This window comes from Crocuta crocuta, unplaced genomic scaffold, assembly GCF_008692635.1.
Source record: "Crocuta crocuta isolate KB4526 unplaced genomic scaffold, BGI_CrCroc_1.0 scaffold375, whole genome shotgun sequence".
NCBI classification, from domain to species: Eukaryota; Metazoa; Chordata; class Mammalia; order Carnivora; family Hyaenidae; genus Crocuta; species Crocuta crocuta.
Genome location: NW_027532826.1, coordinates 138,397 through 161,506, shown reverse-complemented (window position 1 = coordinate 161,506; position 23,110 = coordinate 138,397). Strand labels below are relative to the sequence as shown.

The window sequence follows — 23,110 nt, the reverse complement described above, 5'->3', positions numbered from 1 at the left end:
TTTGTTCAGAAAGAAAACACTGTGCCTGGTAGTCAATAAGTGTTCATTTAAGTAGTAAATCCTTGGCTGCTTAGAAAACCTGTACAAGATATGCAATCCCAGTTGAAGAAAAATTGCATGAAAACATTGGCCAGGACCATGTGAGTCTTAGTGTCATGTTTAAGAGTGCATCTTTTGACTTCAGTCATACTTGGGTTTCTTATGGGTTTACATCTCAATAACTCTGTGATCTTAAGTGAATTATTTTTTCTTTAAACATTTTTTTAAGTTTATTTTTGAGAGAGAGACAGAGACAGCATGAGTGGGGGAGGGGAGAGAGAGAGGGAGAGAGAATCCCAAGCAGGCTCTGTACTGTCAGCACAGAGTCCCGTGTGGGGCTCCAACTCACAAAACCGTGAGATCATGACCTGAACCGAAATCAAGAGTTGACACTTATCTGACTGAGCCACCCAGGCGCTCCTACATGAATTATTGTGCTTTACTTACTCACTTATAAAATGTAGACAAGCCCTACATCATTTGGATTAAGAGAAGTTAGGTGTGGACAGGGCTTGGGATGTAACAGTTTTTAGTGTGTATTGGTTGCTTCTATGCTCCTGCTCCCGCCCTTGTTATTGCTATTATTGTTCTCTTTTTATTACTGCTGCTCTTGTTGTTTTATTATTATTGTTGATTTTGTTGCTATTGCTGTTAATGATGATGACATTGATGTTACTCTCTTCTGACTCAGGAGGCTAAAATAAAAGGGACACCAGTGGCCTTCCCAACTACTACATCACCCGTAGTTCATAGATGGCATTGTTTCCCAAACTCTAGTACACATGATTTCCTGGAAGCCTTCTGATGTGGGCAGAGTTGAAGAAGCTAGCTGTGCAGGAGGACAGGAGGGCTAGAATCTCCAGAATGTGGATGATGGCAGCTGGGGTGTATATGGATGCCTGACCCAAGAGGAGGCAAGGCTTTAGGCACTGGGAAGATGAGGTCTTGATGGGTTGACTATTGGGTAGGTGTGCCCCAGAGTAATGGCATATATTGGGATGAGATGGAAGGTGTTACCCAGTGCTCATTCCATTGTGGTACATTTCCATCCCACAGAGGTTGGGAAAAAAACCTAGTCCTGTTTGGACAGTTCTGTGTTCATAAACTCAATAAGTTAGGTAAGGGGCCCAATTTCTTAAAAGACAAGCTATCAAAACTCACTGTACACGTAAACTGAATATCTATTGAAGAAGTTGATTTTTTTCGAAAGGAAATGCCAGGCCCAGATAGTTTTGTTGATAAATTCCACCCGACATTTAAGGAAGAAATGGTGCCAGTTCCACAGCTCCAGAAAATAAAAGGAGGACACACATTCATTTTATGAGGTCAGCATTACCTGGATACTAAAAACAGACAATGGCTACAGAGTGATATCCCTCGTGAATATAAACACAGATATTCTCATTAAAATGTCAGCAAATTGAATTCTGTAATATATAAGAGCAACAATGCAACATGACAAGGGGGTTTATCCTGGAAATACAGGCTGTTTCAATATTTGAAAACCAGTCAATATAACCCATCATATAACAGACTAAAGAACAAAAACTACATGATCTCACAAATACATGCAGACAGAGCCTTTGACAAAATTCATTATCCTATCATAATAACAGTAGCAAACTAAGAATAATAAAGAGAAACTTCCTTAATCTGAAAAGGACATATGTAAACATATAGCCAACATCATAATGGTGAACCACACGTAAGGATGACAGCTCCATGCCCCACTCCCGCTACTGAAATCATTGGAAGTACTAGCCAATATGATTAGACAAGAAAACATAAAAAGTGTACAAAATGCAATTTTCGTCAAAGTCACAGCAAGATCTGTAGACATAGACAAGCTTATTTTAAAATTTAGATGGAAGGGGCGCCTGGGTGGCTTAGTCGGTTAAGCGTCCGACTTTCGCTTAGGTCATGATCTCGCGGTTTGTGGGTTCGAGCCCCGCGTCGGGCTCTGTGCTGACTGCCAGCTCAGAGCCTGGAGCCTGTTTCTGAGTCTGTGACTCCCTCTCTCTCTCTGACCCTCCCCTGCTCACGCTGTCTCTCTCTCTGTCCTAGAAATAAATAAAACATTTTTAAAAAATTAAAAAAAAATAAAATTTAGATGGGAAAGCACTAGACTTAGAATAGGAATAAAATTGTTTTTGGAACAGTTGTTTTGGAACAGATTTTTTAAGTTTATTTATTTTGAGAGGAAGAGAGAGAGAGAGCGTGAGCAGAGGAAGGGTAGAGAGAGAATCCCAAGCAGGCTCCACGTTGTCAGCACAGAGCCTAAGGCAGAGTTTGAACTCACAAACCGTGAGATCATGACATGAACTGAAACCAAGTGGTGGACGCTTAACTGAGCCACCAGGTGTCCCCAAAAACAATTAAAAACATTTTTTTAACATTTATTTATTTTTGAGACAGACAGAGACAGAGCACAAGCTGGGGAGGGGCAGAGAGAGAGGGAGACACAGAATCTGAAGCAGGCTCCAGGCTCTGAGCGTCAGCACAGAGCCCAACGTGGGGCTTGAACTCAGGGACTGCGAGATCATCACCTGAGCCGAAGTTGGCCACTTAACCAACTGAGCCACCCACGTACCCCAACAACTTTTGAAAAAGAAGAAAAGTGAGAGGAATAACTGATGTTAAGGCTTACTATTTAGCCACAGTAACCAAGAATGGTTTGGGCTTACACATAGGTCAATGGAACAGCATAGAGAACTCAAAAATGGACCCACAAAACCATGCTGAGCTGATTTTTGACAAATGTGCAAAACTATTCAGTGGGGGAAAGGATACCCTCTTCAGTGAATGGTGTTGGAGCAGTTGTATATCTGTGATATAAAAAAACATATATTTGGTCATTGTCCCTAATTCCTGGAACAAACCCCTAGAATTTCCTGAGTGATAGGAGTGTCTTGATGTTTATAAAGAGCTCATTTTGACCACACCCGAGTTTATGCTGATAAGGTGACTTGCGTTGGGGCCTCTAGAAAGCTTCAGGAGGGGTAAGCATCACTAGAAGGAAGGTAGGAACTTTGAGCCCCCTTATCTAAATCTCCGGGGAGGGAAGGGAGGCTGGAGATTTGTTTATAAGAACTGGTGGACAGAGCTTTTGGGCTCACGAACACGCTGATGTGCTGAGAGGAAGACATTCCTGGAGGATGCAAAGGAGATTTGTACACACTGCCCTCACCCCCAACCTTGCCCTATGTACCTCTTCCATTTGGTTCCTAAATTACATCCTATTTTACTAAATTTGGAAACTTAAAGTGTTTTCTTAAGTTCTGTGAGTCATTCTAGTGAATATTTGTACCCGAGATGGGGACCAGGCAACCAGTGAATCAGTAGTCAACTGAACACAAATGTGTGTAGCCTATGGCCATCTTATGAAAGAAGAAGACTGTGAAAACAGTCTTNGGTTCCTAAATTACATCCTATTTTACTAAATTTGGAAACTTAAAGTGTTTTCTTAAGTTCTGTGAGTCATTCTAGTGAATATTTGTACCCGAGATGGGGACCAGGCAACCAGTGAATCAGTAGTCAACTGAACACAAATGTGTGTAGCGTATGGCCATCTTATGAAAGAAGAAGACTGTGAAAACAGTCNCAAAATGTCCTTCAGTGGGTGAATGTTTGAACAAACTATGGTATATCCAAACCATTGAACACTACTTTGCAATAAAAAGGAACTATTGAGGGGTGCCTGGGTGGCTCAGTCGGTTGAGCGTCCGACTTTGGCTCGGGTCATGAGCTCACGGTTCGCGGGTTCCAGCCCCGCATCGAGCTCTGTGCTGACAGCTAGCTCAGAGCCTGGAGCCTGCTTTGGATTCTGTGTCTCCCTCTCTCTCTGATCCTCCCCTGCTCATTCTGTCTCTCTCTCTCTCAGAAAAAAATATTTTTTAAAAAAAATTCAAAAAAAAAAAAAGGAACTGTTGATACATACTTGAATGAATCTCAAAGGAATTATATTCAGTAAAAAAAGCAAATCTCAAAACGTTACCTACCCTGAGATTCTGTTTATATGACATTCTAGAAAGTGCAAAACTATAACCACAGAAAACAGATTAGTGGTTGCCAGGATTGGGGGAGGGGAAAGAAGCATCAGGAAGGAGGGTTTTTTTTGTTTTTTTGTTTTTTGTTTTTTTACGGCATTCACTTTTGAATGTCCCTTCCCTGTAAAGAGAGTTTTCCTACTATTCTTACTTTCGGGCTTAAACTCTACTAAACCTGGCCGGCTGCTCATTAAAACAACAACAACATAAAGTTTGTTGTGCAGCGTATCTCTGCTTTGTGTTGGTCGTTATACAAGTTAAAATTCATAGAGCTGAATGCCCCAAAATGTGAGTGTTGTATTTATTTATTTTCTTTTAATGTTTTTTATTATTTATTTCTGAGAGACAGACAGCATGAGCAGGGGAGGATCAGAGAGAGAGGGAGGCACAGAATCTGAAACAGGCTCCAGGTTCCGAGCTAGCTGTCAGCACAGAGCCTCACACGGGGCTCGAACCCACAAACCATATCATGACCTGAGCTGAAGTTGGACACCTAACCGACTGAGCCACCCAGGTTCCCCGAGTGTTGTTGTATTTAAGTAAAATATGTAAATAAACTGATTAGATACACATTGTAAAAAATGAAGTTTACACAAAATGTCAGTCTTATAAATTCTTGTTATTTAGAAAATTCTGGAATGAGAGGCAGCATCCTAGCCTTTGCCCTGTTTATGCTGTCTAGTGAAGTGGTAGCATCTACTTTGGCCTTCTGAGCACATCACTCACCCCCGTTGGCTTTCTTACATATTCCTCCATTTTAGCGGCTCCTGAAGCCCCCAGCATGGCTAGTTTTCAAATTCTATCAGTTCCTTGGATCTGCAGAACCAATCTCCCTTTCTCGCGAATCAGCCTCTCTTGGCCCCAGTGCCTTCATGTCTTTGTCTCTGCGTGTCCCCACCGCCATTTCTTGGGATCTGAGTCCATCTCTGTTGTCTCCACGTTTCTGCTTCTTCTCTGGGTCTTCTTAGCTCAGTCTCTTGTCTTTGGGTCTGTTTTCCCAACTCTGGGTCTACCAGTTTTGGTCTGTCCCTGACTTGGTCACTGTCTCTGGGTCTCTATCCATATCTGAGTCTCCCATCTCTCGACCTCCCCCTTTTTAAAGTAGGCTCTACCCCCAGTGTGGGGTTTGAACTCACGACCTCCGCCTCAAGATGGAGTCGCGTTCTCTACTGACTGAGGTACCCCTGGACCTTATCTCCCTTTTAAAAAAGTTTTTTAAAATTCTTTTTTAAAGTATTTTTTTTAAGAGAGGGAGACAGAGGGAATCTCCAGTAGGCTCCACGCGGTCAGTGCAGAGCCCGACACGGGGCTCGATCCCACCAACAATGAGATTATGACCTGAGCTGACACCAAGAATCCAAAGCGTAATAGACTGTGCCACCCAGGAACCCCTCGAGCTCCCCTTTTTGATCTTTCTCCCTTTCACCGTGTCTCTGCCTTTCGCCTCCCCTTGTCTCTTTCCCCTCCTCTCGGTGTCCCGCCATCTCTGATCCTCTGGGACTCCTTGTCCCCCTCTCTCCTTCTTTGGGTATGCGGGTCCTGGGTCCTCTTGTTTCCGTCACTCCCTGTCGCTGTGTCTCCTGGTCTGTCTCTCACTGCCTCAGTCTCTCTCGGCGGTATTTCCCCCTCCACCTGTTACACCGCGTTGCTAAGGCTCGGACGCCCGCACCCCGGGGACGAGACGTGGGGCAAGGCCAGCTCTGCCTCTGATTGGCTGTCCTTTCAGCCGTTGCGTCTTCGCTCCGCCCCAGCCCTGGGGAACGGGCCGCTGCATTCCCGAGGTCGAGTCCGCCGCGCAGGCCCAGCGCGCACGCGCAGTCTGACCTGACGCCATCGCACCGAGCTCCTGGCGGCTCGAACCGGCTTGGACCCGCTACGCAGGAGGTAGGTCTGGCTCTGNCCGGGCGGGGGAGGAGAGGGTGGGGACCCGGGAGGGGGAGTACGAGTGCGGTGGGGGATGCGATCCCCCGGGTGGCGGTTGGAGGGAGCAGGGCCGAGAGACCGCAGGTGGACGAGGTGTGGTGTGGGAATAGGGAGGGGTTAAGGGCACCGTCCTGCGGCTTGGGAGAGGGAGGGGGTTACGAGAGGGGACTTGAGGGTCGAGGGTGCCCCTAGTGGAAGGGGGGGGTGCAGCCTGTGGCGTCCCAGGAGGAAGCAGAGAGGGGGCAGAGGGTCCCCTAGTGTGCGTTCACCTGAATCAGGGGTGGTTCTGGGCCGTCCTAGGGCGGGTCTGGGGGTGGGACCTAGGGTGAGGGGTTGTCTGTGCCCCCGGATCCTCGAGGCCCGCAGACCCCTTGCCTCTTCCCAGTGATCTGGGGACGGCTTCAATTTGAATTGTCTGCTCCTGCTCTAGGATCCCTCTGGTGGGCGAAGAAATCCAAGAGAGAGGGCAAGAAGGGGTGGCCGTGCTGCTGCTGGGGAAGGAGCCGGCAGGGGAGAGTGGGGACGGCTGAGATATTTTTTAGGTCTTTTATCGAAGACTTTATGGAAAAGCTCTAAGGAGAGGCCTTAGAATTGCATGCCTTTTTGTCAGATTCATCTGTTAGTATTTTGTACGTGTTGTGCCATTTTCTCTCCTCATCCCCCACTTCCTCCCCACTCTCCCTCTGTCAGGCTCCCTCCTCTTCTCCCCTTCCCACCTCCTCCCCCACCCTCACAAACACACGTGCTGAGCTGACACCGACACCGTGGAGGCTAAGGTGCACAGCCTCACTGTCCTCTGCCCCGTACCACGGTCTAGCCTCCCACTGGGCCAGTCCCCACAACAACGTCCTGTAAACGTTTGCTTTCCTGATACAGAGCCACATGTGTATTGCTGCTGTTCCTTGAGTCTGTGAGTTCTTGTCCTTCAAGTTCTGTCCTTGAGGCTTTTGGGCCAGTTGTGCAGGAGGTTTCTTGATTTTGCATCTGTCCGCTCTGGGGTGGGTCCAGAGTTTGTGCTCTTGCCAGGGACCACAGAAGACAGTGTGGTTTTTTCCAGTCTGAAGGCACCTTTCCCCTCTTTGTAATTGGTGAGTAACTATTGGGTGAGGCCGGGAGACCCTGTGAATGTCCTGAGTAACCTGAGGTGAGACTGGGGAGAGGGGAAGGGGGGCCGGTCTGGGCCTGAAGAGGTGGGAACTAAGTGTGAGCTCTGCTTAGCCCAGTGGGAAGAGGATTTGCCTGCAGGAGGCCTCCAGGGCTGCTAAACTCCGCTGCCCTCCTCTCCTCCCCCCGCCCCCATGGCTTCCTCTGCATCCCAGGACCAGAAGGGCCAGGCCCACGGGATCAGCTTCAGACATGTCCATGGGGGTGCAGGGGGAGTCTGGGCTCCAGGAAATTTCCATCTGCATCTGAGGCAAATCCTGAGTGGCCCTGAGATATGTGTGTGATGGGGGAAGTCTGCCTGGTGAATGAGCCAAGAGGAATTTGGGCAGTGGGGAATGGCCTCGCTCAAGGACTCTGGGAACAGGAAGGAGTTTGGTCCCTCTGCCTAACAAGGGCATCCTCACAGCAGCATGACCAGGTTGTGAGCACGGTCATAGTGGGTGGCGGGGCTTAGGCTGTCTCCTGTGGGCTGCAGTGGGTCACAGCACAGGCCCAGTGGTCCACGTATCCCACTTGTACGTTTAGCTTCCAAATATATTACCAACCTGATCCCAGGGAGTAATAGCCAGTGAAAATTCGGCACAGCCAGCGAGGCTCTCGGTGAAAATAGTTTATGCAGTCAACAGATGCTGAGCCAGTCACCGTCCAGAGACCTACCATTGAGTAGCCCCTGCTGTCCTGTGGTTTATGTTCCAGTGCAGGAGGCAGGTGGAAGGCGGGGAGGGGGGAGTGAGGAGGTGTGGATGGGAAGGATTGAGCAGGCAGTGGAGGGGGCGTCTCCCTGGGGGACCCTTCAGAGCCCAGACCCGCCTAGGACAGCGGAGCCTGCCACCCTGCCACGGGGAACAGGGTGGGATGAGGTAGGGGTTGTGCCAGGAAATGGAGGGGAGGAGATGAGGGGAGGGCAGTGAGAAGGGTGACCCCAGAGGGCTTTTTCTTCCTTGAGGGATACGGAAGTCTCTGCTCAGCCTGGGCTGTCGGCGAGCGGAGTGGTCGCACTTCCATCTCTGCTAGCTTTTTTCTCTACTTTCCAGCAGCTTTATTGAGGTGTAACTGACAAACCAAAAGAGGTCGCCTGTAAAGTGTGCACTTCAGTGGTTTTGTGCGTATTCGCAGTTGTACAGCCAGCACCACATCTGGTTTTACAACATTGTCATCACTCTGTGAAGGAGGGCTGCCCCGGCAGCAGTCGCTCTGACCCTAACCCCCTCGCCTGCGCCTGGCAGCCACGGAGCTACTTTCTGTCTCTGTGGATTTGCTGGTCCAGTACCTAGAGTCCCGTATGACAACCCCACGGCCCCGAGGTCCCCGGCCCCAGGCACTGGTAAAATTTCAGAGCAAGTCTTCACTTTGCCGGGAGGAAGTCACTGATGCCCGGTCCTGCATCGCAGAGTTTTCTCTGGAAAAGTGGGATTGCTGAGGAAACATCCTCACCACAGCTGGGCTCACACACGCTTTCCTAAGTTCCTCAGACATGTTCGGAAGAAAACGTGGTTGGTTTCCGTGGTTCAGCCAGGGGGGGCAGTCCCACAGGGTTCTCTTTGGGGGCGTCTCCCTCCCAGAGGCGTCTGTGGGGCCCTTCCAGGTCTGCGAGGAGAAGTGCAGACCCCGCAGGTCCCGGGAGGGGCTGGAGCTCTGTCCCTGGGTGTTCACGGCCAGTGAGAACGTCGTCGACCCAGAGCCAGCAGCTGGAGGCCTGGCCAGCCACTGCCTTGCCGGGTTCTGTCGTTCGGCTTGCTCGGCGTTTGCCAAGGGTAACAACCAAGAGATTTCACCTGAAGATCCCAAATCTAGCTACTGCCCATCAGAATCAGCTCGGGGAAGGGAGGAGGCTGACAGGACCTGAACTCCCCACCCCCCCCCCACCCCAAAACACCACAGTCCCTCCCCTCTCCCTGCCATTGAACCCTACTCCTGGCCAACCTCTGCCTCCCACCTGGTTCTGTGGGTGGGTCAGGCCAGGTCTGTGCAGTTCTGAGTCATTTCCAGAAATAGGTGCTGGTTGTCCATTGATCTACATTGACCCTTGAACAAGGTGAGGGTTAGGGCATACCTGAAAATCTGCATATAACTTTCGACTTCCCAAAACTTGACTACCGATAGTCTGCTGTTGACCGAAGCCTTACTGGTCACGTAAATAGTCAATTAACCTGTACTGTATACATTATATATATCATGTACTGTATTCTTATGATAAAGCGAGTTAGGGAAAAAGTGTTAACATTTTACCAAAGAGAAAGTGTGTTTACGGTATCGTAATGTGTTTTTAGAGAAAATCCTTCTTAAAGTGGACCCATGCCGTTCAAACCTGTATTGTTCAAGAGTCAGCTGTATTCAGATTTTTAGTTGTCTTAGGAAGAGGAACAATCTTAGTGCTTAGCCCTCCCAGGCGTGGCAGGAAATCTGGGATCTATCCAAATCTGGCATGATACCCCATACATCGAGTATACGTTGTTGGAATGAACTTAGTCATGTTTTAAATTTTTTATCTCTGAAAGTGAGATCGTCCTGTAACTTTTCTTTCTCCTGACTGTTTTTTTAATCCTGGTAATAGTTGTCTTACAAAGTGGGTTGTCATCTCCAACTTTTAGTGTTCATTTTTATGTGTACACGTACAAGACTGCTGATACTTAACAAGCAGATTGCTTGGAAATCGGCGTGGACTCTGGGCATGGAGGATGAGGCTGAAGAGCTCAGCCCCGTGTTGTGGTCTGGATGCCCCATGGCTTGCTTCTCACTGTGTAGGCTTGTCTGTCTGTCCTGTGCAGGTCTGGACTGGGCTGAGATCCCAGAGCATCTCGCCATACCTGGTGTCTCTCCCTTGCAGCTGCAGTTACGTGAACTTGCCCTCCACGACAGGTGCCCTGTCCCTGGCCAGTCGCATTTCCCGGCGCAAGTTTGGAAAGATGTTGCCTTTGGAGAAGGCGTTTGCCACCCCCAGGAGCTCCCCAGCCCCCCCAGAACTGCCCATGCTAGGGTCAGCTGCTGAGGACCAGCAGGAGGACTCCAGGAGTGGCCTCGGGGAGCTCCCTGCCAACCTTGAGTCCTCCCGCCTCCATTTCCGGAACTTCATCTACCAGGAAGCGGCCGGGCCCCACCAGGCCCTGGACCAGCTGTATGAGCTGTGCCGCCAGTGGCTGCAGCCCGAGGCGCACTCCAAAGAGCAGATGCTGGAGCTGCTGGTGCTGGAGCAGTTCCTGAGCGCCCTGCCTGACACAGTACGGTCCCAGGTGGTGGCCCAGAATCCTGAGAGCTGCCAGAAGGCAGCCTCCCTGGTGAAGGACCTCGGCATGGCCCTGGAGGAGCCAGGTGAGGCCACAACCCCAGAGGAGAGCACAGCTCAGAAGAGCTAGGAAGAGGATGGTCAGCCCTGGGAGGAGTAAAGTTGACAGCATAGGGCCCAAACTCCGGTCAGCCTGAGAGTTGGATTCTGTGTATAAGAGGCACAGAGGTGAGCAGCCCTAAGCTGCTGGGGTAGCTCCTTCGCAGGGAAACAGCCCTACCACCCTGCCCAGAGTTGCCTCATGGGCTGGGAAGGCTGCTTCGGCTCCTGCCCTCACATCTGCCCTCCACATATAAGGAAGCAAGGGGATCCAGCCCCTTAAAAACAGTAAATGTTCTGGGCATCTATTTCTACTCCCTCAGTACGGGAAGAGGAGCACTGGGGCTGGGTGGGCGGAGTCTCCACCATATCAGAGGGCGACGCCTGAGGGACTGCTGGTGATGGGGTCCTGGAGCCTTTGTCCCCTGCAGGGTCACTGTTTGACTGTTAGCACATCTCTAACGTCCCTTCAAGTGTAAACGGGGATGCTGTTGAGTCTGCTGTGGGGCTGTCCACAGCTTTGAGCGAGGGGCAGTGTGGGAACCACACTGAGCCTTTGCCACCTGCTGTTATTACCAGATGGGCCCGTGAGTTCCGGTGAAGACGTGGAACCAGGTGAAGATGTAGAACCTAGCGAAGACGTCGAACCCAGTGAGGCCGAGGCAGCCCCCGACACCTGTGAGTGGCCAGCAAGCCCTGGGGCGGGTGTGGGCCAGGGCTGAGTTGGGGGCAGGCATGAGGGAGACTCCATGGAGGTTCTCATGGAAGCCAAGGCCTGGCAGTCTGTGCTGTAACTCTGATTTCTTCGTGTAGATTCTGGTGAAGGTGACGGCTGTTTATAATTTATCTTCAAAGATTATGCAGGTTAACATGCTTTACCGTAAACACTGAAAGCATTGAGATACAAAGAAAATCTCCCCACCCCAACTAAAACCAAGTAGTGTGCCCTGCCTTGCGTTCCTTCATCTCCTGCGGGCACATATCTCAGCCATGAGCCTGCGCAGAGTTTGTGGCCAGTTTCCCTGGAGACGATTTGACTCGTGCTGGAGCTTGTGCTGTTTGCATGGAGCAACGTCTCACCCAGCCAGGCCCATCCAGGCAGTGGCCAGTGCCGTCTCCTCACACAGGGCCGTGTCCTCACCCAGTGCCAACTCCTTACCTTCTTGGCATTTCACAGGATCCGCCCTTCCTTGACCTGGAGTTGAGATTTACGGCCATTAAGGTTTCTGCCTCTTCCTACAAATGTGCTGTGAAACGTCTACAGGCATGTGCCTGGTGTGGACGTTTTGTGTGTGTAGGCGGGTTCCTCAGGATCACTGGACAAAGGACATTTCTGCGTGGTTGTGCGGAAGTTTTGTAGCACGTATGCTGCCAGTGAACGAGGTGCCTGTTTGCCCACATCTGTGCCGTGTTGTGTCATTGCCTTTTAAGATTTCCACCAATCTCATGGGTAAAAAAGTGTTACCTGCTTTGTGGCTTTCGTTAAAATTTCTGGGGCCACTATTGACCTTGCTTTCTTCTTCGTTATTCTGTTCTGTCACTGAAGACAATTGTAGGGTCCCTTGAGCCTGAGACCTACCGTGACATGAGCGCTCAGATCTTCTGCCTCTGAGTCTGACAACTCTTCACTCTCTTCCTGGGGCCTGTGCACGGGGGGGCAGTGGGGTCTCCCTGATTGGCTTGGGCTTCCCAGCTCTGTGACACTAGTCTGCTCAGGTCTGTGTCCCCTTCTCCCAGCCTGTCCTGCTGCAGACCCTGCGCTTCTGGAACAGGAGTGCGCCGGGGACAAGAAGCCCGAGCAGCCCAAGCCTGCAGAGGCTGAGCCGAAGGTGGGTGGAGTCTCTCTTACCCAGGGGTCACAGGGCCTGTCCCCAGGGAGGCGGAGCTGTCCGCCTAGCTTATTAGGCTCTCTCCCTGCCCCCATCCTTAATATGCTGCCAGCTGCCCCCCTCGGGGAGAGAAGGGGGCCCAGCCACAGGAGGGGGGATCTGGGCTGAGGTTCCTGGGCTGCACACCTAGGCTGCTCCCTCCCCCGGAAGGCAAGAGTGGGTGGGGGTGAGGCAGGTAGAAGTCTCTGGAATCAGAGCAAAGGGGCCCAAGTGTCCCCTTGGGAGTGCTGGACAGGTGGTCCCTTTCTGTCAGCCCCCCACCAACCTGGTTTGTGGTGACTGCCTGGCCCCAGTCCCTCTAGCTGCTTCCAGTGCCCTGTTCTGTTGTTTCTTCCGGGTGGGCGCGCTGTTCTGCCGCCACAGCTGCCGCCTCACTTCCTGCCAGGCCAGCTGCCCCTGTCCCGCAGGCTCCCCTCCCCACTCCCGTGCCCTCTTCTGCACTCTGGGCCTGAACATGCCCTTTCCCCTGCCCGGAAGACACATCCCCCAGCCTTCGTGGGCCCCGTGGCGCTGTCTACTCTGTGGCCTTTGTCATGGGCGACTGTCTGCTTATCCTAAGGGCAGTAAGCGTGGCTTACCCCTGTCCCCCGGGTGCCAGCCTGGGGCCTGTACAGGGACAAAGGAGATAGGAGACTTTGGGGTTTTGCCCCTCCAGGAGACATTCGGTCATCTGTGGGTACAGTTCTGGTTGTCGTATTTGGGTGGGGGAGGAGGTGCTGCTGATACCAGAGGGAAGGGTCGGGAAACGTCCTGCAGTGCTTGGGACAGGCCCTGCCAGAAGAAAGTCCATGGTGCTGAGGCCAAGAAACCCAGCCCCCGTGTTAACCTGGGATCTGGGTCCAGGGCCTGCTAGGTGGTGGGTGGGCACCCTCAGGATGGTGCCACCCCTGCTGTGCTCGCTGTGATCGAGGGTCCACCCTCTCTCTGGACGGGAAGCCTCAGCTGTGGTGGTGCTGCCGTTTCAGAAGTTGACGTTTCCGGAGGTGCCTCTGTACCTGGGGGAATGGGGCCACCTGGACCCGGCAGAGGAGAACCTGAAGACCTTCCGGAAACTGCTCCTGTGGGGTGAGACTTGTCCCCCACAGCCTCATGCTGCACCCTGTGTCCTCTCTCAGGAGCTTTGGCCTAGGGGATTCTGACTCCCACATGGAACTTTGGTTAAGGCCCCACAGTGTTTGTTTTTTTAATGTTTGTTTGNCTCCAAAGCAGGTTCCAGTCTCTGAGCTGTCAGCACAGAGCCTAACACACAGGGCTCAAACCCATGAACCACAAGGTCATGACCAGGCATCCCAGTGTTTATTTTTTATTTATTTTTTTTTTTTAATTTTTAAATGTTTTTATTTATTTCTAAGAGACAGTGTGAGCAGGGGAGGGTCAGAGAGAGAGAGGGAGATACAGAATCTGAAACAGGCTCCAGGCGCTGGGCTAGCTGTCAGCACAGAGCCCGACGTGGGGCTCGAACCCACGAACCGTGAGATCATGACCTGAGCCAAAGTCGGACGCTCAGCCGACTGAGCCACCCAGGCGCTCCAGTGTGTGTATTCATTTTTGAGAGAGAGCACACATGTAGGTGGGGAAAGGGTAGAGAGAGGGAGGCAGAGGCTCTGAAGCACGCTCCATGCATACAGGACAGCGCCCAATGCAGGTCAAACCCAAGAACCACGAGATTGTGACCTGAGCCAAAGTAGGAACCTTAACCTACTTGAGCCACTCAGGCACCCCAAGGCCCTACAGTGTTTTAAACGAATTTGACTGTGAATGAGTTCGTTGGTGTCCCCACCTTGGCCCCACCCTTCTCAGTCTACAGGGCTGAGCCTTGCCAGAGCCCTGGGCTTTTGAGTTCGCAGCCCCTGCTTGTAGGACCCATAGCTTCTGAATGTGGAAAGGCCGCCTGGCCCCAGTCGTCAACTTTACTGTCGTCCTTGGTGCACAGATGGGGCCTCTCGGCCTTCATGGCTCTTCCGCCTTGAGTGGACATCACTGCCCACAACACAGGCCCCAGCACAGACTTCCAAGCTCTTTATGGCTGTAGTGTTCCGTTCTTTTCTGACTTTGCGTTGAATTTCCCCACTTCCCTATTGGCCCTCCGCTCTGTCTCGGGGGACCCTCTTCACCCCTTCCCCCGTGTTCTCAGAGCCCCCAGCACTCCGGGGCTCTGAGCGAGGCAGCTTTGGTGAGTGTCCCAGGGCAGAGGAAAGGACTGAGGCCTTGCTGCCTCCCCTGGCCAGCCTGTGGGACTTGAGACGCATTGTCGGCTACTTTCTATTCTGGTTTCAGTGTCTCTCTCAGTTTTTGTGTTTTCTGATCCCACTCAGGGTTTCAGCTCGCCCAGCCTGATGACCCCTGCAGGCTGGAGACTGAGGAGCTTCGGTTGGTTGATACAGAACCGCCGGAAGGCAGCTTCTCAGGTGAGGCCTAAGAGTTACAGTGAGGCCAGGGCAAAGGGGGTGCCTTTCTGAGGGTGGTAGAAGCTCCTCACAGCTTCTCAACTTTGACCTCTCTCTCCTCCCACCACCTGTCCCGTACTTTGGCCGCTCCCCACCCCAGTGTCCAAGCAGGAAGCAGGAATCTAGCTTTTGTAACCATCTGCGCTATGTAACAAACTGCCACCAAACTGAATCTCCTAAACAACATCAGTGTGGGTTGTTAGGATCTTGTGGATTGACTGGGCCGGGGGTCTGTTCTGCTCCCCTTGCTGGCTGCTAGGCCGTGTACACAGCCATAGTCGTCGGGACGCTTGGCTGAGCTGGAGTGTCCCGGGCAGTCTCTCTCACACCAGCGGCAGTTAGTGCTGGCTCTTGCCAGGCAGCTCTGCTGAGGCCGTCAGCCCGTGTTCTCCATGTTGCCTCTCCAAGTGGTTAGCTTGAGCCTGCTCACGGCATGGCAGCTGGGTTCTGGAGCATTCCAGGAGGGGAAGTACCATTGTGCAGGTGCTTTGCAAGCCTTTGCTTGCATCGTGCATGCTTAATGTCTCATAGACCATAGTAGGTCACGTGACCAAGCCAGTGTGCATGGTTTGTATGTGTACGTGTGTGGGGGAGGCACACACCAAAGGCCCAGATCCCAGGAGACAGGCTTCATTGGGGTCCGCCATTGTAACACGTTAGTCACTGCACAAGGGATCATTTGGCCCTTCCCGGTGAGGGACGCAGATTCCCCCCAGCTCCTGGCTCCATTGCCAGTGTCCAGTGGAGGTTCAGGATGGCTGCTGCGGCTCCCACATCCACAGCTGCAGGAAGGAGGAAGCCCCTCCACACCCCTTACACTCGTGCATCCATCCCGTTGGCCGGAGCTTGCTCACATGGCCACTTCAGCTGCAAGGCAGGCTGAGAGTGCCGGCAGGCGGGCGGTCGTGAGCTCAGGGACTGCCAGAAAAGAGAAGGCAGATGGGGACACACGGCAGTCTTCTCAGTGATCTCGTATGAACCCGTTGCCCCCGGGTTTGTAGAAGGAATTGACCGACAGTGTGCATGCAAAGCCGTCTCACGTCCTCACCCGCTTCGCCCTTGCCCCAGCTTTCCATCCTGTCCGTGCTCACAGTCCCTGGCCTGCGCCTTTAGTAAGTTTCCTGCTCACATAGCAGCTTGCTTCTCTTGAGCCCTGGGAGATGGGACTGCTCACATCGTGACCTTGTTTCAGGGGGCAAGAGGTGGCAGGAAAGTAAGGAGAGCTTGTGCGAGACGCTGATGGAGAGCCTCACGAGGGAAATTCTTGTTTGTCCCTTGACGGGTGCTGCTCCGGAGGAGGAAGAGCAGCCGCAGAAGGTTCCAGATCCTCAGGAGAGGGAACCAAGCCCCGTCCCCAGAGCCCAGAGGCAGTCAGTCATCCGGGAGCCAGCCCAGGACAGGGGCGCAGCTGGGGAGAGCCCTACTGTGCCCGTAGCTCCAGCCGCCCCGCGCCAAGGCCTTGGAAGAAAGAGGCCCCACTCGAAGGATGTGGGTGGGCAGACATGCCCTGAGCATGTCTCCAGCGTGAGCCACCCCCAGCAGCACCACGTGAAGGAGCCCGCTGCAGCCGGTGACGGCGCAGTGTCCCTGGGCGCAGGCTGCGCTGCTGCCGATGAGCCTGGGCTGTCCCGAGGGAAGCCCTACTCGTGCAGCGAGTGTGGGGAGACCTTTGCGTGGATCTCCCATTTCATCGACCATCTCCGAAGCCACAGTGGCAGGAAGCTGTACGCGTGCCAGGGCTGCTGGAAGACCTTCCACTTCAGCCTGGCCCTGGCTGAGCACCAGAAGACCCACGAGAAGGAGAAAGCCTACGCACTGGGGAGGGCCCTGGGCCCCCACCCTGCTGCGTGTGGCACCCATGCCGGCGGGAGGCTCCGTGGGCTCCCGGGATGTGTGGCAGGTGATGTTTTCCCTGTGCAGCCTGAGGCTCAGAGATGAGCTGCTTTGCTCTAAGTGTCCCTACAGGACAACCTTGCCTGCCAGATTTCCCGAGCAATGTATCCGCTGCTTTGAAACCCCTGCGTGGCTTCCTGCAGTATCTGTGTGGATGTCAGTCTTTCTGTTCTCTAAATGAGCTAATGTGGCTAAAGCACTTAGAACCCAGAAGGGCCCACGGGAAGCCTTCGTCTCCTTGTAAACACACCCATGCAGATGCCCATGTGCAAGCACGAGCTGTCAGGTGGGAAAGAAGATTCCCCTCTCTTTCGTAGCCATTTTAGCACCACCCACACATTGAAACATTTGTCATTGTGCAAAGTGTAGAGTTGCCTTAAAGTGTGTGATCGCCGGCCCTTGCTGAAGTCAGCTTTGTCTCTATTCTCTTGTTCAAGCTCCCCAGGGCTTCTGTTCAAGCTCTTTGGTCTTTTTGGAACCCCCTGATGTCAGGTTCGCTTCTGAATTCTCAATAGCAAATCGTGTCCTAGTTAAGCACGTGTCTGTGTGTGTGGAGTGGCTTCACAAAGATCACAAAAATGCTTGGAGCCTGGTAATGCAGTGTTTTCAAACCATGCGTCTCAGCCCACTAGTGAATTGTGAAATCAAATTAGTGGGCGGTTGTCATCATTGCAAATCAATGAAGTAGAATTAAGTAGGGTAAAAATTTGTTGTGTAGTAAAGGCAAATATTGTTTTGTGAAACTTTTCAGCTACATAATCTAAATCTGAGACTTGGTTGCAATGTAAGATGTATTTCTTACTCAGGGTGGAGGATCATGATCATAGCACGTTGAAAACACTAACAGGGGTTGATGAGATGTGTCTCCCTGGACAAGTGGAAACTTAACTCTGTGGGCTACATAAGATGATCTTCAGATTTTTGCATTTGATCTCAGATTAGAGCATTGTTTCTGTTGCCTGAGCATAAAACTTAACTGCTTCTTGTAGATAAACTGGTGCCTCTCTCTGTCATAGTGTTTGAGCAGGCAGTCTGTTGTAATGATGCCCGAATCACAGATGCTTAGCCTAATAAAGGATTTATTTCTTCACTCACATGACAGTCTTGTGTTTGTTGCTATTGCTTGTATGTGGATGGGAGGGGAACTGTGCTCCATGTGGTGATTTGGGGATCTAGGCTCTGTCCCTAGTGTATCTGCTCTCCACTGGCCCACTGGAGCATGTGGGGAAGGCCACACTGGCTCAGTTGGGAGATGACACCTCACTTCCACTCATGTATCCTTGGGGAGAGATGATCTCATGGCCTCAGTCACATGGAAGGGTCTGGGACTGTGTACTAGGTTCCTGTCTCTACCACAATCACCAAGCTCAGTTGTCCTCTTCACCTGTCTCCCCCTCACTCCCATCTTGAGCTGAGTGTGGCTCTGGTAATAATTAATATATATTAATTAAGTATATTAATTTATATATATTTGCCCTCTGAACTCTTGTGCCCAGCCTAACCCATGAGCATGTCTCTCCTTCCACAGAGGTAACCCCTAGGGTGGGTCTCGCTGTCAACTTCAGGGCCACCGACGGGTCCATTATCAGAAAGTCTGGGCCTCTATTCTGTTTCTCTCTGATGTCTCCTTTTTTAATTTTTTAAAATGTTTTATTTCTGAGAGAGAGAGAGTGTGAGCAGGGGAGGGTCAGAGAGAGAGAGAGATACAGAATCTGAAACAGGCTCCAGGCTCTGAGCCAGCTGTCAGCACAGAGCTCGACACGGGGCTCAAACCCACGAACCATGAAATCATGACCTGAGCCAAAGTCAGATGCTTAACCGACTGACCCAGGCGCCCCTAAGATGTCTCCTTTAGATGCTCCTAGGTGTCGGTGCCTTTTTTGTTAATATATTCATATTTTCATTTGGAAATAATTTCAAACTTGTAGAAGAGGCACAAAAATGATAGGTCATCCAACCCCACCTATGTGAACATTTTCCCCTGCTTGCCTGTGATCTCGGGCCCTCACCCCCCATACACACACCTGGGACACACACCTGGGAGTGCCTGAGGTCCATGTTCCTACTGTTGATGATGATTCCTAACATTTTTTAAAATGCCAAGTCCTAAAGTACCTCTAAAAATCACTTCAGAATTGCTTTTCTCAAGCCACTACAAAAAACAAACCTACAGGATTTGTTTGCTGTTCGCTTGCCACCACCATCCTGACCAAGACATGGTGGAACCACACAAGTGACTTATTCTACAGAAAGACCAAAATATGGCCAGATGTTCCCACTTGTTAATCTCAGAGGAAGCCGGGTTAGTTCGGGCATTAGGGGCTTCGGATCTGTGCTGAGGGCTTCCCACCCAAAGGGTGGCCCATTGAGAAAGGTGCAGCCAACAGGAAACACAAGGTGGCCCTGGCCTCTCCAATGGAGTTGGGAGGGCTGGATAGTGTACAGATCATGGGGCCCTGAGCCAGGACTCAGAAAGGACGGAAGACATCTGGAGAGCAAGGGAGACCCCCAGGTGCACTGCACGAAGAATGGACTGGAGCTCATGGCTAGTTTCCACAGGGTGGCTGAGGACAACTGGTCAAAAGGGTGGGGAAAGTAAATCCCATAAATGGGAAACTGGCCAGATGGGAATAAATTTCAGTGGGAAGAAGGTAATTAAATGCCTTCTGTTACAGACGGATTTGCATCCCCCCCCCACCCCGAGTTTACACACTGAAGTTCTAACCCTCAATGTGACTGTATTTGGTGATAGGGCTTTAGGGAGGTACTTAGGGATAAATGAGGTCATAAACACGGGGCCCTCATCCCACAGGATTGATCTTGTGAGAAGAAAGAGAGGCAGCGGCGATTGCTCCCTTTCATCGCACGTGCACAGAAGAAAGGCCATGAAACACTACCGTCTTGTTTTGCTCACAGATTCAGCGGGTCAGTAATTCAGAAAGGGCACAGCAGGAAGGACTTGTCTTTGTTCCATCATGTGTGAGACCTCGCTGGGAACTTGAAGTTTGAGGTACCATGAAAGCTGCGGGGTTCGAGTCACCCTTGAATGCCTGATGCAGCTGGGAAGGCTCGCAGGCTAGGACTACTCACTAGAGCCCATACACAGAGCCTACCTGGCGTGGACATCCTGACCACGTGGTAGCTTCCTGGTAGTGGGAACTTGTTTTTCCCTTAACATTTATTTACTTTTGAGAGAGACAGACAAAGCAAGAGTGGAGAAGGGGCAGAGAGAGAGAGAGAGAGGGGAAGGCACAGAATCCAAAGCAGGCTCCAGGCTCTGAGCAGTCAGCACAGAGCCCAATAAGGGGGTGGGACTCGTGAGCCGTGAGATCATGACCTGAGCCGAAGTCTTTGGACGCTCAACTGACTGAGCCACCCAGGCGCCCCAGTTGGGACTTCTTAAATGGGGCGTCTCAGGATTCCAAGCACACGTGTCCCCGTGAGCAAGGTGGAAACTGCACGGCCTCTTCTGAACTTGTGTTCACCCCGTTCAGTTTTCCTCGTTGGTCTTCGACCTTTGTGTCAGTAATTGAGACAGATCAGCAACTATCCAAGTAAGTTGGGACCTCCAGTCAGGTTTTTTCATTTAAAAAGAGAGAGGAGGCATTCCACATAGTGGCATAGTGAGGACTATTGGAAGACTATTTAAAATACACTCCCCCAAGGGATAAATTTCAGGTTAACTGGAAGCTTATATCCCAGCATCGTGACTGGAAAATCAAGCCGCGACTGATACTACCCTGGTGGCCTGTGACCAAATCCAGCCAATGTAACTCACCTATGGGCTCTAATGAGGATGGCAAGTCACCGTTCAAGTGTCCTGGTTATCAGAGAGGCTGCTGTTAGTGAATTCAGGACACAGTGTAATACTATGGACCTTCAAGATAAATTATACAAAAACAAAAGCTTAATAAACACTGGGAAGGAGACTCCATGAAAAACAGTCAAGTACATTTCTCAAGAGATAAACCTTGCAAAACATAAAGTTCCAATGTGGAGGTACTGTTGTTCAGAAGATGGTGGCTTAACAAAGGAAAACATCTTCCTTTTTGTGAAACACCAACATCTGTGTTTCTCATGCCTGTGAGTCACCTGTAGAGAAATTCACTCATAGTTGCTTTACACCGTTCATAGGCACCCTGAAGAATGTAATGTGTGATAATGATATATTCTGAGTGCACGTGGTTCCTGTATATGAAAAGCATTTGCTGGGTTTCTCACCACTTTGCAAACCTCTGGTTTGGAATATTGTGAATCCTTGGACAGAAGCCATCCCCTGATCCCCTACATCCCCCCCAGCCCCATTTCTCTCTCTTGTAGGTTCTACGATGTAGCATTAGGGGACACTCATGACTGAAGGTCCACAACAGTGATGAACTCCGCACTTCCCTACTACTGTTTGGCTGGGCTGATATCTGGGGATGGATGACCCAGGGCTCAGTATGCCCACAGTCATTTCCCTCATTTCTCTGAGAGCGTGTGAGGCATATATTCCGTGTGATGGCTTGCATTTGCATATATTTGTATTGTTTCCGTCAGGAAGGACAGGGTCAAATCTAGGAAGGGATGAGCTATGACTTAAGGCTTTCCCAGGTCCCAGCGCACGTGAGGCAGGTCTACCCAGTATGAGTTCTCTGGTGCTTGGTGAGGGATGAGCTGTGTGTGAAGGCCTTGCCGCAGTCCCTGCACTCATATGGCTTCTCTCCCGTGTGGATCCGCCGGTGCTGCGTGAGGTGGGTGCTCTGCCTGAACGATTTCCCGCAGTCCTGACACTCGTAGGGCTTCTCCCCAGTGTGCGTGCGCTCGTGCTGGCTGAGCGACGAGCTGTGGCTGAAGGATTTTCCACACTCGTTGCAGCCGTAGGGCTTCTCCTTGGTGTGAATCCTCTGGTGTTCCACGAGAAGGGAGCTCTGGCTGAAGGCTCTGCCGCACGCGCTACACTCGTACGGCTTCTCGCCCGTGTGCGTCCTCCGGTGCTGGACGAGCGGCGCGAGCTGGCTGAAGGCCCGGCCGCACTCGCGGCACGCGTACGGCCGCTCGCCGGTGTGCACCCTCTGGTGCTGGGTGAGGTGTGTGCTCTGGCGGAAGGCCTTGCCGCAGTCGCCGCACTCGTACGGCCGCTCGCCGGTGTGCACCCTCTGGTGCTGGGTGAGGTGTGTGCTCTGGCGGAAGGCCTTGCCGCACTGGCCGCACTCGTACGGCTTCTCGCCGGTGTGCGTGCGCTCGTGCTGGCTGAGCGACGAGCTGTGGCTGAAGGTTTTCCCGCACTCGTTGCAGCCGTAGGGCCGCTCGCCCGTGTGGATCCTGCGGTGCTCGGTGAGCAGCGTGCTCTGGCTGAAGGCCTTGCCGCACTCGCCGCACTCGTACGGCCGCTCGCCCGTGTGCGTCCTCTGGTGCTGGAGCAGCGGCGTGATCTGCGTGAAGGCCCGGCCGCACTCGCGGCACGCGTACGGCCGCTCGCCCGTGTGGATGCGCTGGTGCTTGGTGAGCGACGAGCTGTGGCCGAAGGCCTTGCCGCACTCGCCGCAGCGGTACGGCCGCTCGCCGGTGTGCACCCGCACGTGCTGGCTGAGGTGGATGCTCTGGCGGAAGGCCTTGCCGCACTGGCCGCACGCGTACGGCTTCTCGCCCGTGTGCGTGCGCGCGTGCTGGCTGAAGGACGAGCGGAAGCTGAAGGCCTTGCCGCACTCGCCGCACGCGTACGGCTTCTCGCCCGTGTGCGTCCTCCGGTGCTGCACCAGCGGCGCGATCTGGTTGAAGGTCTTCCCGCACTGGGGGCACCGGTAAGGTTTCTCGCCGGTGTGGATCCTCTGGTGTTTGGTGAGCGCCGAGCTGCTTCGGAAGCCTTTCCCGCATTCGGGACACTCGTACGGCCTCTCTCCCGTGTGCGTTCGACGGTGCTCCAGGAGCGCCGAGCTGTGGCCGAAGGCCTTGCCGCACGCCTCACACGTGTAGGGCTTCGCTTTCGCGAGGGTCTGCTGCTGCGCGCCGAACCCTGGGTCTGGTTCCCCCCGCCCCCCGCGCGTCCCCGGCACGTGGAGGCCCCCGCTTTCCGGAGTCATCGGCTGCGCTGGGAGACAGGGGCTCACACTCAAGTTTTCCCCAGGCGCGTCCCCCTGCTGCTGCTGCTGCATGGGTGTCTTCACCACACGGCTCTCTGGGCTCTCACGACTCTGTCCCCGGCGGCCCTCCGCATGGTCGCCCTCAGAGTGCCAAAGACCATCCCACGGGAACCTTTCTGCCAGGATACTGCTGGGTATTCCTTCAGTGATGTTTCGCTTTGGAGCTGACGCTTTGTTTCTGGGTCTGGTTTCCAAATCTAGAAGAAAAACAAAAGATGGAAATATTCCTTGATTTCTGTTTGGAGGGAAGGGTTTGGGGGGGGGG

The 23,110-nt window shown here is 52.4% G+C and overlaps 2 protein-coding genes across 4 annotated transcripts in view; one reads left to right on the top strand and one right to left on the bottom strand.

Annotated features, from left to right (window-relative positions):
• ZSCAN18 (zinc finger and SCAN domain containing 18) overlaps window positions 1-17,817 on the top strand; it is a 29,620-nt gene extending 11,803 nt beyond the window's left edge. Inside the window, exons 2-8 of one of the 3 annotated variants that reach the window (XM_077745291.1) lie at window positions 5,812-5,969; window positions 9,941-10,481; window positions 11,074-11,172; window positions 12,232-12,323; window positions 13,349-13,448; window positions 14,699-14,791; window positions 16,023-17,817. In XM_077745291.1, the coding sequence (XP_077601417.1) occupies window positions 10,079-10,481; window positions 11,074-11,172; window positions 12,232-12,323; window positions 13,349-13,448; window positions 14,699-14,791; window positions 16,023-16,768 (1,533 nt within the window). In that variant the 5' untranslated portion in view covers window positions 5,812-5,969; window positions 9,941-10,078 and the 3' untranslated portion in view covers window positions 16,769-17,817. Of the gene's footprint in view, window positions 1-5,811; window positions 5,970-9,940; window positions 10,482-11,073; window positions 11,173-12,231; window positions 12,324-13,348; window positions 13,449-14,698; window positions 14,792-16,022 lie in introns of those variants that run through there. The other 2 variants (XM_077745289.1, XM_077745290.1) reach the window with 2 other exon arrangements.
• A 2,752-nt stretch (window positions 17,818-20,569) lies between these two features.
• The window catches only part of ZNF135 (zinc finger protein 135), a 9,785-nt gene continuing 7,244 nt past the window's right edge, over window positions 20,570-23,110 (bottom strand). The window contains exon 4 of the mRNA XM_077745285.1: window positions 20,570-23,042. Coding sequence (XP_077601411.1) covers window positions 21,340-23,042 — 1,703 coding nt within the window. The 3' untranslated portion in view covers window positions 20,570-21,339. The remainder of the gene's footprint in view (window positions 23,043-23,110) is intronic.